We start from the raw sequence: 13,072 nt of genomic DNA, 5'->3' as shown, positions 1-13,072 counted from the left end.
TTTTGCTGCCTTCCTTTCAGAGCTTAGTGTGACTCTTTCCAGGACCTTCCCAAGGGGCAGGCTTTGTCTCAGACCCTGGAGAAGGGAGCTACAAAGGATGTCAGCCTCACACCTTTACTAGGCAGGAGGCCCCCGTTACCAAGTTCTTTCTTGTACCACCTTTAGCCCCTTGCAGTGTAGGTGTTTATTCTTGGACGTTTCCTCATGAGAACAGATTTCTAGTCAAATTTGTGCTGAATGGCTCCTTGATCCCAACTGATCCATATTGTCCGGTATCACACGGAGGCTCTCAGATGGCCCTGCCTTAGGCAGGGAGAAGGGTCCCAAGACCAGACTGGGTGCTCGGGAGCCTGACGGCAGGCTGGCGTTGGGACTGAGCCCTCTGAAAAGCAGGCTCCTTCCCGGGCGTGGGGACTGCTGGGGCATTGGTGTCTGGGGCAAGGGTCAGGCCAGCTTGTTCTCTGCACCCTTCCTCTCGCTATGCTTCCTTTCTTAGTGAACCAGTCACTAAGAGACTGCAGGTAGAAGGGAAGCTCTTGGGTTCCAGTGGTCATCCTCCTTCCTGCTTGGGAGGTGCTAGGGAGGCAGCTCTGCTGGGGTGCTTGTTCACTCTCCCCTCCCCTGGCTTCTTTGCAGCTGGTGAAATACTGGGAAGCCTTTCTCCCTGAGGCGAAGGCCATCTCCTAATGGACCAAGAAAGCCAGAGCCCACCTGAATTTACGCTGCCTTTTTATACATTATACCTCTCCACCTTTAATGGATCCCAGTTGCACATCCTGCTGAGCCTAGAGACTTAACTCCTTTACCCCTTCCCAGGACCAAGCTGCTCCAGTAATTCTTCTAACTGTATTTTTCATTTAGCTTCCATATATATTTTCTTACTGAAGAGAATAGTTTCCTGCTTTAAGCGAAAGATCTACAGTTAGGTGGTGGGATTATGGGGTGGGGTATCATTAATATAAATATATAAATAAAATGTATATTTTTCAGGATGTGGTTTAGAAACTGGGAATAACGTTTTCTGTTACTCCTGATGGTGCCATGAAAAGATTATGTAATAAAATATTTAAAAATCGGGTCCTGTGGATTCTTCTTTGTGGTGCTTCTTGCTTTGGGCGGGGTAACCCTTTTCAAGCACTGTATTGTGAAGTGCTGGTGGGTATCATCCTGGTTTGGGAAAGAAGAATTTTAATCATCCTTCTTTACTAAAGAGGAGAGAGTGGAGGGAGTTGAGAGGACCATAACATAAGTCCTGACTGGGACATGTGTCTCTCGACGACACTCTGAGACCAAGTTAAAGGTAAGTTGCCTGCATTCAGTTTTTCTCCCGATCCAGTTCGCAGGAAGAGGCTGGTCTAGGTTTTTGTTGCTCCCTCTATAACTTTCCTCCAGAGCTTCTGTGTGAGCTTTATTCCCCTGTTGTGCACCCCTATAAGAGTGGCTGAAAGCAGGGATCCTGGGAATCCGACCATTTTTTATGCTTTCTTTTTTTCTAACTAGCCAGGATTCATCTGGCCCACACATGGAAGCCTGCTTCTCACCCATCTTGCTCTCCCTGGACAGCATCCTAGGCCCTGACTCTCTAGTCAAAATGTGCTCCTGCTAACTGGTTCTGATAAACAAGTTCACACGAAAGGTTAGTGACCAATAGAATTGTAGTGCAAAATCCAGCTTAATGCTTTGTACCAGACTGGCCACCGGATCTACTTTCTAGTCCCAACTCTGTCGGAACTAGTTATATAGTCTGGGCAAGTTACACATTAGGATCTTCCTTCTTTACAGTGGGAGTTGCACTAGTTGCTTTCTGAGATTCCTTTGGGCTCTAACCTCGGCCCAAACATATGATGCACTAATAGGGAGTATCCATGATATCAGGTAAGCCTGGGATCAGCTATAGCAGAGCCTCTGTTCTAGGCTCTGCAAACTCTCTCTCATTCTCCCTGCTCTCCTCCATCATTCTCTCACTTCTTTCCCAGGGAGCAAAAGCACATTTAGAAAGCAAAGGAAACAAGTAGAATCATGGTGTTTATTTTCATCTCCATATAAACTCAGAGCAAGGACCAGGTGTTACACGTTTTTAATTGCTAGGCATGTGAGTGCTTTCTAAGTAGTTCTTTGGTTTAATTATGCCTTTCACCTAGCCACCAATTCCTTTCCAGGATTTGAGTGAACCAGATAAAAGAATAAGGGCTCTGTCCTCCCCACCTTGCGTATAAAACATATTTTGTGGATGTTAGCATGTTTGTTCTGTCTTTTATTGCTTGTTCCCTCTATTCCTTATCTGAACTTAAGATTGTTGGCCCCTAAAGGGAGTAGGCTTCATGTCTGACTTGCTTGTACATTATCACAGGAAAATAGGTTCATAATATTTGTATCAAATGATGACTGTACCCTTGAAGGGAAGATCTGCTGTTGAGAGATGAAGCCTATGGAATCAAGCTGGAAAAGGAGTTACTTGGGCAGTAATTATTGCCTCAATCATAAATTTAAACTTTGTTTTAGGGGGGATAGGGATGGCCTTTTTCTAATTTTCTTTTCTTTTCTTTTTTTTTTCCAAATATAGTGATCACCTTCAAGGGAGCCAAGTAGTAAACTCAGAATTGTCTGGAGGGGATTTTTTCATAGGGATTTGGTAACTGCATCTAAATGGTGTTCCTTGACATATTTTGTTTAATGGGAGGCAGATAGGAAACTGCTCATGTCCTTTTTCAAATTAAGTATATCAGGAAACTTGACAGGATTCATTAAACTGCATTTACTCATTGTTTAGTCAGTGAGTCCTAGTTTTGGTTTTCTGATATTCCAGAATGTCTCTAGGTAGGTCATGGGATTCTGTAAAAATCTCAAAGTAAAATTAACTTTTTCCCCATAAGTGACAGATCCATGATTCCCATGGCATTCACTGATGCAGTCCCTTCTTTGTAGACAGTTTTTAAAGGAAAGAATAACTCAAACTCAAATAATACTTGAGGGAGGAGAATGATAAAACAACCTCAAGGAAGAAGGGAGAGGAAGCAGTCTCCTCCCTCCTCCTTTTCAGAGATGGGAACCTGGATAGTGAACACTAAAATAATATTAGACTTTATGGATGCATTGTATTAGTTTTTCCTAAGCTGTGTTTTTTCTTATTCTTTATTATAAAGGATAGCTCTTAAGGGGAAAAGAATTCATCAGAAAATATAAGTGATATAAAAACAAAAAAAAATTATTTTTTCAAAAAGCACTTGAGTTAGATGCTAGTTGCTAATAAATTCCATGTATTATGCTGTGTTTTTATCAATAAATACCATGCCCCAAGCAGTTTCCAAATATATCAGAAAAAAGAAATGTCATCTGTTAAAAAAAAAAAAAAGCTGACCAAAAAAGTTGTTCCCCTAGTGCCACTGATAAAAAGACCTCTCAAACTTAGGCTGGTCCTTGAGCAGCTTTCACAAAATCTCTCACCAGGCCCAAGTTCAAAGACTTTCCAGCTTAATAGGACTTGCCAAGAGAGGCACTCTCTTGGCATTCCTTTGGGAATTCCCCAGTTACTTCCATGGCAAAAGGAAGACAAGGAGACTTTAGCAGAGGAATTTTAATTCACTTCCACATAAAAAACAAAATTGACTGTCTTGCTGCCAAACTGAACAAAAATCATATTTTCATGCTCTAGAATGACCACTGCTCAACCTAATAATGCACATTTGTGTCTTTTTTGAGTCTGTATCATATTGGTTTACAAAATATTAGATTTAGGGAAGGGGACCTTAAAAACGATTTACTCCAATCCCCTTGTTTATTTTTACAGCTCCCTCATTTTATGAAGGGGTTAGTTAATAAAGGCCAGAAATCTTATGTAGTTTGAAGGCTAGGTAATACAACAGAGAGCTAATGGTTCTTGGAGTTGGAAGACCTAAATTCAAATTTATAAACACTTTGAAGTCTGAAAAACATGAGAACACAGTTCAATATGAATTCAATATGAATCACCAATATAATACAATGGCAGCTAAAAAAATAAAGCTAATACATATTGAGAATCAATATCTAGACTGACAAAGACCATGGGGACCAAGATCCAGCCTTCCCTGAGCAGACCATTTGGGGATCAGTTTTAGACACTACATTTAGAAAGGGCATTAACAAGCTGAAACACAAAATGGTTTAAAGGCTGAATTAAGACTAGAGTCATATTCCTAAAACCTAGTTTGGAGTTCTTTTTGCATCCACATTTGTGCTAGAGCAATTGATCTCTTGATACAGTGGAAAAATCTGGCTCCAGAGTCAAATACAGATTGCAGAGGAGGCAAATATGTAGCTGGAGGGTTGCTTCCGGGATTGGGTGTGGGGGAGGTGCTATCCTCTCCCTTACCTGGGTAGGGCTGCCTGGGGCATCATCAAGATAGATCAGCTTTGGGGACTGGAGCTGTGTGTCCTGGAACCAGTCAGCACTCTGCCCAGAACTGGGCTCCCAAACGCATTAACTTGCAAGCAGGTAGATTTGTAACTCCCAGGACTGGGTCATTTTCCTAAAACACTCCTTTCGATGGGTCAGCTTGGATTTATTAATCACCTAAGAGCCAGTTCTGGTATTTTACAAAGAGATGGGGATACAGAAACCAAAAAGTTGGTCCCCACTTTTAGGGAAATCAGTTTAATTAAAAAAAAAAAAAAAAAAAAACCTTTGTACAAATGATATATTCAGGATAAATTGGACAATATGGGCAACACATAAATTGGAAATAAAGCACTAAGGAAAGTAGGAAAGACTTTTCAGAAAAAGTAGGATTTTAGAAGGGAAGCCAGGAGGTAGAGATGTGGTAAAGAACCCCAGCCTGAGGGACCAATGAAAATCCATGTAGTGTGCAAATACTTGAGGTAGGGAGACCAACCATAAGCTAGAGCAATCGTAATTGTCAGGAGAAAGGGGGGTATGTGTGAGATTAGATTTGTAGAATTAACAGGGATAAGCAATGAATTGGATGGAGTAAGAAGTTGCGGATGACCCCTAGGTTGTAATCCTGGATGACTGATGATGGTGATACCCCCTAAGTTCTTAGAAAGAGGAGAAGGTTTAGAAGAGAAGGATGAGTTCAGTTTTTGACATGTTCAGTTTTAAATAACTAATAGTAATTATTTCTAATACTAAAACCCTTTCAAATTAAGTATATCAGGAAACTTGACTGGATTCATTTAACTGAATCTAGCTGAAGCCCATCTTAAACATTTTGCTTTGCTATTTTTCATGCAATCCAGCAGGACTGGCCCATTCTCACAACCCAATATTCCATCTCCAGAAAATCCATGCAGGATTTATTCAGTCTCTAAGCATTTGCACAAACTATCCTTATGCTTGTAATAAATTATTTCCTCACCCCTGCCTTGAAGAACCCCTATCTTACATTTAAAGCGCAGTTCAAATACAACATGAAACATTATATCTTCCCTGATGCTTCCAGCTGCTAAGCATTCTTTATATTTGCTTTTTGTGAATTTCAAAGTGGTGTGTGTGTGTGTGTGTGTGTGTGTGTGTGTGTGTGTGTATTTCAAGTACATGTGCACTATGTTTCCTTTGATAAAATGGAATCTCTTAAAGGGCAAGGGCCATTTATTTTCTGGTTTTGTATCCCTTGCAACAGAAGGCAAGGTACGTGTTGGAATCTAACAATAATAATAGCTTGTTGAGTGATTAAGTTGATAGGAGCAATGAAATTGACAAAACCTATTTACTGAATATTGAAAAATGAGGTATATAGAGGAGGGGTATATCCCAAGGTTTCAAATATTAGAAGGGTCAGGGTGGAGAGAGAAACAGGTAAATGAAACTTAGTACCAAACATGTTGAGTGTCTTGTGTTTAAGACATCCAGGTAAAGATGCCCTAGAAAAAGAGATGCAGTTTTGGACTAGAGATACAGATTTGAGAGTCATTCACGTAGAGGTAGTAATTGAAACCAAAGGAGTGAATGAAATAGTTAAGGGAGAGAATGTAGAAAGAGAAGGCTAACAAGACAGAACTTTGGGGGAAGACAGGATGCTATGGACTATATTTCAAAAAGTAAAGTCAACCCAGGAAGATGGGGCATTCAAAACTGAAATTCTAAACACATTTCGACTGCCAGGCTAAAAATCAAATGAGAGATATTGAAAAGACTCTAAAATAAGTAAAAATCATCCAAGAAAAAACAGGTTATGAAAAAAATAACTAGAAAAGGAGAGAGAGTTTCAAAGATGATGAAAATAATTATTTGAAAATTAGAATTGGGCAAGGGGAAGCCTCTGAAGCTATGAGAGATCAAAGAATAACAAAACAGATGATAAAGAATAAGAAAATAGAATGTGAAACATTTTAGACAAAAAATGACAGATCTGAAGAACAGATTAAGAAAAGAAAATACAAGAAATAATTGGAATTTGTTGTGACCAAAAAGAGAATCTTGATACAATAATGCAGGAAATAATTCAAGAAAATTGTCCTGCAGGAGCAGAACATGAGGGGAAAATAGAAAGAGAAAAAATATCCATCTTTTACCCTCTCAACAAAGTTCTTTGTGGAAAACATATACGGATATTATCAAATTTCAAAAACTCCAGATCAAAGAGAAAAGTTTGCAAGAAACAAGGGGGAAAAATGCAAATACTCTGTAGCTACAATTAAAATTGTACAGGACTTATCAGCAGCTACAATAAAAGATCACAGGTTCTGGAATCATATATAGCAACAATAAAAAAAAGTAGGCCTACAGCCAAAAATATATCCTGCAAAATTATCTTTAATATTGAATGAGAAAAAAATGGACGTCAGTGAACTTGCAGATTTTCAGAACTATCAACCAAATTCGAATGTAACAGAAAATGAAAAATATAATAGCCAATATCAAAGATCGTTTTCAAGGAACTCTGTGGTTTTCTCTTCTTTAAAATATAATGGTTCTCTCTGAGAGCAGGTTTCTTGGGGAAGTTTTTTGGACACAGCCTTATTTTCCATTCTAAGTAATAATCACTTCAAATGCAGCCAGGTATTAAAAGTTCAGGTCTTTTATTGCTTCCTCCAAAATAGCCCGATTAGTTTTCTTCGTGGCCTATCTCTCTGCTTGGTTCCAAGAGCTCCCTCTGAATGTCTCCAAATCCAAAGGAAGTAAAGAAAAAATGGACATTTACGAATGTAATTTATTCTACCAATATATGTACTTTCTCCATCTGGTAATTTGTTATATATTTTGAGTCCTCCCTGATGTTCTTCTGGGCACATGACAGTGTTCTCTTTTGTTCTGTTTTATTTTCTTTGTTTTGTATTCCTTTTCTATTTTTCTTTTTTTCTTAATCTGTTTTTTCAAATAAAATAATAAAAAAAATTTTTTTTAAAGAAAAACCTTCGCCTCAAGGATGGAGTGGGGTCAAGCACAGCAGTGCATAGAAGCTTCTCCTGCGAGGGTGCCTCCAGGGAGAAGAGGCTTCCTTACGTGTGCTGAGATTCATAAGCAGAGGGACTGCCCCCCTACTGTCTGCGGGCACCTGCAGCTGAGCAGAACCCCTGGTTTCAGTCCTAAAGAAGAGGGCACAACAGTAGTCTGCAGCCCCCAGAGGAGCCCCTGGGAGTCACAGATCAGCCTGGCTGGGAGTGGAAAGAAGAGCCCAAGATTGGGGTGCAGGACAGACCTCAGAAAATAACAGTAGGAAGGACCTGAGACTGGCAGCATAATGAAGAGCTTGCAAAGGAGAAAGAACCCAATCATATACAGTTACTATGGGGATAGGGAAACTCAGAGTTTATATCACAGGAAGATAATTGAGCTGGAAAAGCCGCCCTTTTTGTGATGAGAAATGTCAAATAGTAGCAAGTATAAAAAGTTTTCTTAGAAGAATGTAAAACTTTTAAAAAATCAGAGACAACAAGGAAAATTGGCGGGGAGGAATCAAGAAAATTATAAAAAGTCAACCAACTTGAGATAAAGAAACAAAAACTTACAGAAGAAAATAATTTCCTGAAAATTAGAATTGAGCAAAGGAAAGTAAATGACATTCTTAGACACAAAGAAATGATAAAAAAAAAAAATGGAAAAAATGAAGAATGTGAAACAGCTCATCAGAAAAAAACTGATCTGGAGAATAGGTTTAGGAGAAATAAGAATAGATTGCCTGAAAATTATGATTAAAAAAGAATATTGAAATCATATTACAAGAAAAATGTCCTGAAGTTCTTGAACAAGGTCAAACAGAAATAGGAAAAAAAAATCTATTAATATTGTTGTCTATAAGAAATGACAGGCTGATTTCAGAAAATCTTAGGAAAACTTGCATGAACTGATGCTGAATGAAGTGAACAGAACCAAGAGAACACTGCACATGGTAATAAGAAGAGTATGTGATCAACTATAATGGACTTGGCTTATTGCGGTGATTCAAGGCAATTTGAATAGACCCTGGAATAAAACCACCATCCATATCCAGAGAGAAAATTATGGACAATGAAGGTGCACCAAAGCTTAGTATTTTCACCTTTTTTTTTTTTTTTTCATTTTTGTGTTTTTTTTCTTTTTAGTCTGATTTTCATTGCACAATATGACAAGTATGAAAATATGTTTAAAAGAATTGCACATATTTAACCTATATCAAATTGCTTGCTCTCTTGAATAGGAGAGAGGTAAGGGAAGAAGGGAAAAAAATCTGGAACACAAAGTCTAACAAAAAAATGAATGTTGAAAACTATCTTTAAATGTATTTGGAGGGGGCAGCTAGTTGGTATAGCAGATAGAGCCCCAGCCCTGAAATCAGGAAGACCTGAGTTCAAATCCAGTCTCAGACACTTAACAATTCCTGGTTGTGTGACAACCAGGCCACACTTAACTCCAATTGCCTCAGCAAAAAAACAAAAAATGTACTTGGAAAATAAATGCTATTGGAAAAAAAAAAGGAAAAAATCCACTAATCTTCACCTGAAAGAGATCCCAAGAGGAAAACATACAGTAATAAATAGCCAAATTTTAAAGCTCCCATGTTAAGAAGAAAATTTTGGAAGCAACAAGGAAAAAAAACTTAAATATTGTGGAGCTTCACTAAAAAGACTAGCAGCACTATGTAGATCTTCAAATACTGTTTTTCAAAGAGCCAGGGTTAGGACCAAGGGTAAGTTACTCAGCAAAGTTAAGTACTCAGAATGAAAAAGAAGTGGATATTGAATGAATTTTTAAAAAGACAGGGTTTGGGGACAAAAATAACAGAACTTAAGGGAAAATTTGACAGAACATCCAGAAGAAATATGAAGGTAAACATTAAGGACCAATTACACAAGACTCAAAAGTCACACATTTACTTTTTTATATATGAAATTATCAGTTCCTTTATGACAACATTTTTATTGGGTAGTTTGAAAGAAAAGGCTTGGGCTGAGTGAGCTAAGTAAGGTGGGGTGATCAAAAAAAAATGTGTCCAAAGAGATAAAAAGAACTAATTATCTCAAAAATTTTGGCAAAAGAAGTATTTTCCCCCCCTGAGGCAATTGGGGTTAAGTGACTTGCCCAGGGTCACACAGCTAGGAAATATTAAAGTGTCTGAGGCTGGATTTGAACTCAGGACCGCCTGACTTCAGGGATAGTCCTCTATCCACTGCCTAGCTGCCCCAAAAGAAGGAAAGTTAAAAAGAAAAAAAACTAGTAGAGGGGAAGATCAGTAGTATTGAAACCTTAACTCTCATCAAGAATCAGTTAAAGAGGGAACAACCTATACATATAGAAGGTGTAATAATCATCTAAATTCAGAAAGAAATAAGTCAAGAAGATAAGGGCGGGATTCTTGGAGGAGCAGGTAGGTTAAGGAATAAGGGCAAGGTAGAGAAGAGAAGCAAACCAAGGAATAAGATAGGACAGAAATAAGAGTAAGAAGGATAGAGAGGAAAAATAAGGTAAACATATAAGAAGTAATTATACCTTGGAATGCAAATGGGATGTTTATCAAAGTACAAATATAAACAAAACTTCTTATACAAATAAAGTTAGAGCTAAGCAATTGAAGTAATATTTATTGTACATGTATAGGCAAAGTCAATATAATTTTAAAAGTGAAAATTTTACCTAAGTATATAAAATCATCCCAATTGAATTAATAAAAAATTATTTTGAGTTCGAAAAAAAAAATAACAAAGTTCAATTAGAAGAACAAAAGGTAAAAAAACTTCAAAGAAACCAGGAGAAAAAAGATGTAAAGGAAATAGATTTAGTAATATTCAGACCTTAATCCATATTATAAGGTGAAAGCATTTTTGAAGTATAAAATGGATAATTTTTATTTATTTTAAATGTTTCTTACAAGAAATAAAACCCATATGGTCAAGAATAAAAGGAATGCAGAAAATAAGGAAGGAAAGCTTTTATGGACTATCTCTCAGGTAGAATGTGGTTGGGTTGCAATATTGTTGTGGTCTAGGAAAAATGATGGCCTGGTTGATTTAGAAAAACACAGTACGACTTGGATGTATGAAAGATGATGCTATCTGTCTTGAGAGAAACATGACAAGTAGGAACAAGCATAGTACAATCTTATATATACAAGTATGAGTGGGTATGTGGATATATATGTTTACGTTTATAATGTGTTATCTATGAGTACGTAGATATAAATATTCCATCTAATTACAATCTTCTTTGGGGATGGGGGAGTGGGGAAAATACAGTAAAAAGTGCACAGCAGAGGACAAAAGAAAATGTACAAGGAAGCAAAGAAAAGAAGATAGACAGCTATGAAAACTTTGTAGTATTTATTATATAAGGTTTCTTGATATGGAAATTTATTGCTTTATACTGAATCCTCTCATGTTTTCTTGTATGCAGGATAAAATTTTTTCTTTTCATATTTGGTACTTTTTAAATTAAATTTAAATAAAAAATAATTAAATAATTAAATAAATTATACTAATAACAACAATTTTAAAAAATCACCAAAAATAGAAAGAATAAGTAATGTGGCCATTGAATCACTGTCAATAATTTTTAAGACTGCAGAAAACAAAGAACTGAAGGAGGGCAAATATCTAGGTCTTCAAAAAAATTTTTTTTAAGGTAAAAGAATGGAATCTGCAAACTTACACTTCAGTTCCTGGCAAATAACTCATGAAAGAGATAGTTAATGGACATCTGGAAAACACAAAGGTCGGTATGACTTCATCAAGAACAGGTTAAGCAAGACCTAATCTCATTTCTTTTTTGACAGTTTCTAGAGCAGTAGCTTGGGGGAATGCTTTAGCTACTTTATCTTACTTTGATTTTAGCCAAGTATTTCATATTAGTCCTGTAGAAAAGAGGACTAGTATTATTATTAAATGGTTTTGGAACTGGTTCAAAGAGTGAATGGTCTGATGTCAGCCTGGAAGAACATTGCTCATGGAGGAGTCCAAGGGCTGGTACTTGGCCCCCTGCTGCTTAACGGTTTTATCAGTCACTTTCACACACATATAAGTGACACGCTTATCAAATTTGCAGATGACAAACCTAAGCATCAAAAAGGTCTTAGCAAGTAGAAAGCTGCTGAAGGGAATAAGATGATTCAGTAGGAAAAACTTGATCACCATTTCCTTTTTCTAGATGTTCATTAACTATCTCTTTAATGATTTCCTAGATTTTTTCTCTCACTTGTCTATAGTTTGCAAATTTCCACCCTCTTCCCTATTCTGCAGTTTGATACACGGGTCAAAAACTGACTTGACAAGTATAAGATACAGGAAGCATGCTAGAGAGGATTTTGTCAGAAAAAATTTGGGGCATTTTAGTGGACTTCAACCTTAATAAGAGTCCTATATGACAGACTTAAAAAATAATAATAATCTTGAGTTCCAATAAGAGAGTTTCCATGAACAAGAATGTAATAGTTTCAAGGTCAGAATACTTCTGAAGCTTTGCATTCATTGGGGTAACTATATACAGGAATGGCTAATGATAAGCTAGAGAAGACCAAGACAAGTGCCCCCCAAAATGGAGAAGACCCTTGGTACACCAGAATTTGTAGAAAGAATTGGGCATTTTCAGCCTGAAAAAGAAAATTAAGGGGTGAAATGATGGCTACGTTCAAGTATTTGAAGTGGTTCCATGTAGAAGAGAGATTGCACGTGTTTTGTTTGTCCCCAAAGAATGATTAGGAGGCTGTAAGTGGAAGACTTAGACACAAATTGAGGGTTGATGGCAGAAAAATTTGTCTTTACAAGATTCTTGCAGAAATGAATGGCTGCCTAAGTAGGCCGTAGGTTCCTCCTTGATGAGGGTCTACGAGCAAAGGATGGAGCACCCCAGCCACAGGAAGGTCCCATCCAGTCCTGAAGTTGTGGAGTTCTGTATGAACTCCCACTTTGAGAAGTCAGGATCCAACAAAGAACCAGCAAAGATGGAAGGAGCCGGGGAATAATCTCAGTGTTGGAAACCTCAGAGGTTATCCTAGTCCAACCTGGACTGGATTGGACTGTACCTCTTTGTCAGAGTAGGAAAACAGGAACTGTAAGGGCACGATTAGTGGGGCAGTAAATTGGTCCACCCATTCTGCAAAACACTCTGGAATTCTCCTTAAAAGTGCCTAAGCTCAAGATGCAGGATAAGACATATATAAGGAAAGGGGTGGTGAGATATTTTTTTTAAATGCAGAGAAAACAGTTTTAAAAAGAAAGAAACAGTGATTGATAAGCAGGGCAGCTTTGAAAACCAGAACTAAGTTATGTATAATTCAGGCATAGTTTCATGTACAGTCCTCTTTTTTTTTAATTTTTCTATGTTTATGTAAATATCGATTTTACCTGGTATCTCAAGTTCAGAATTAAAAAAATAAAAAGTACCTAAACTGTCCAGACACTTTATTTTCAAGATCTCATTACTAGGCAAAGAACCCCAATGGTCCTATATACCACAAAATATTTAGCATGGGTAGCATGGGTTGTTTGGGTTTCCAACTAATTGGAAACAAACCCAGGGATCAGGAAATGGCTAAATGAATTATAATAGTAATACAATAGAATATATTACTTCACTATGAGAAAGAATAAATACAAAGGATTCAGAAAAGAATGGGAAGATTTAGATGAACCAGTAAAGTGGAGTTAACAGAACCAGGAAACTTGA

At 37.4% G+C, this 13,072-nt stretch overlaps 1 protein-coding gene across 1 annotated transcript in view; it reads left to right on the top strand.

Annotated features, from left to right (window-relative positions):
- Positions 1–1,078, top strand: part of SNX1 (sorting nexin 1) — a 52,731-nt gene extending 51,653 nt beyond the window's left edge. Inside the window, exon 15 of the mRNA XM_051980887.1 lies at positions 637–1,078. Within this exon, the coding sequence (XP_051836847.1) occupies positions 637–687 (51 nt within the window). The 3' untranslated portion in view covers positions 688–1,078. The remainder of the gene's footprint in view (positions 1–636) is intronic.
- The last annotated feature ends 11,994 nt before the right edge of the window (positions 1,079–13,072 follow it).

The sequence above is a fragment of the Antechinus flavipes genome, chromosome 2, assembly GCF_016432865.1.
Source record: "Antechinus flavipes isolate AdamAnt ecotype Samford, QLD, Australia chromosome 2, AdamAnt_v2, whole genome shotgun sequence".
In the NCBI taxonomy this organism is placed as follows: Eukaryota; Metazoa; Chordata; class Mammalia; order Dasyuromorphia; family Dasyuridae; genus Antechinus; species Antechinus flavipes.
Note: the sequence above shows the minus strand (reverse complement) of the source record. Positions and strands in the feature narration are given on the sequence as shown.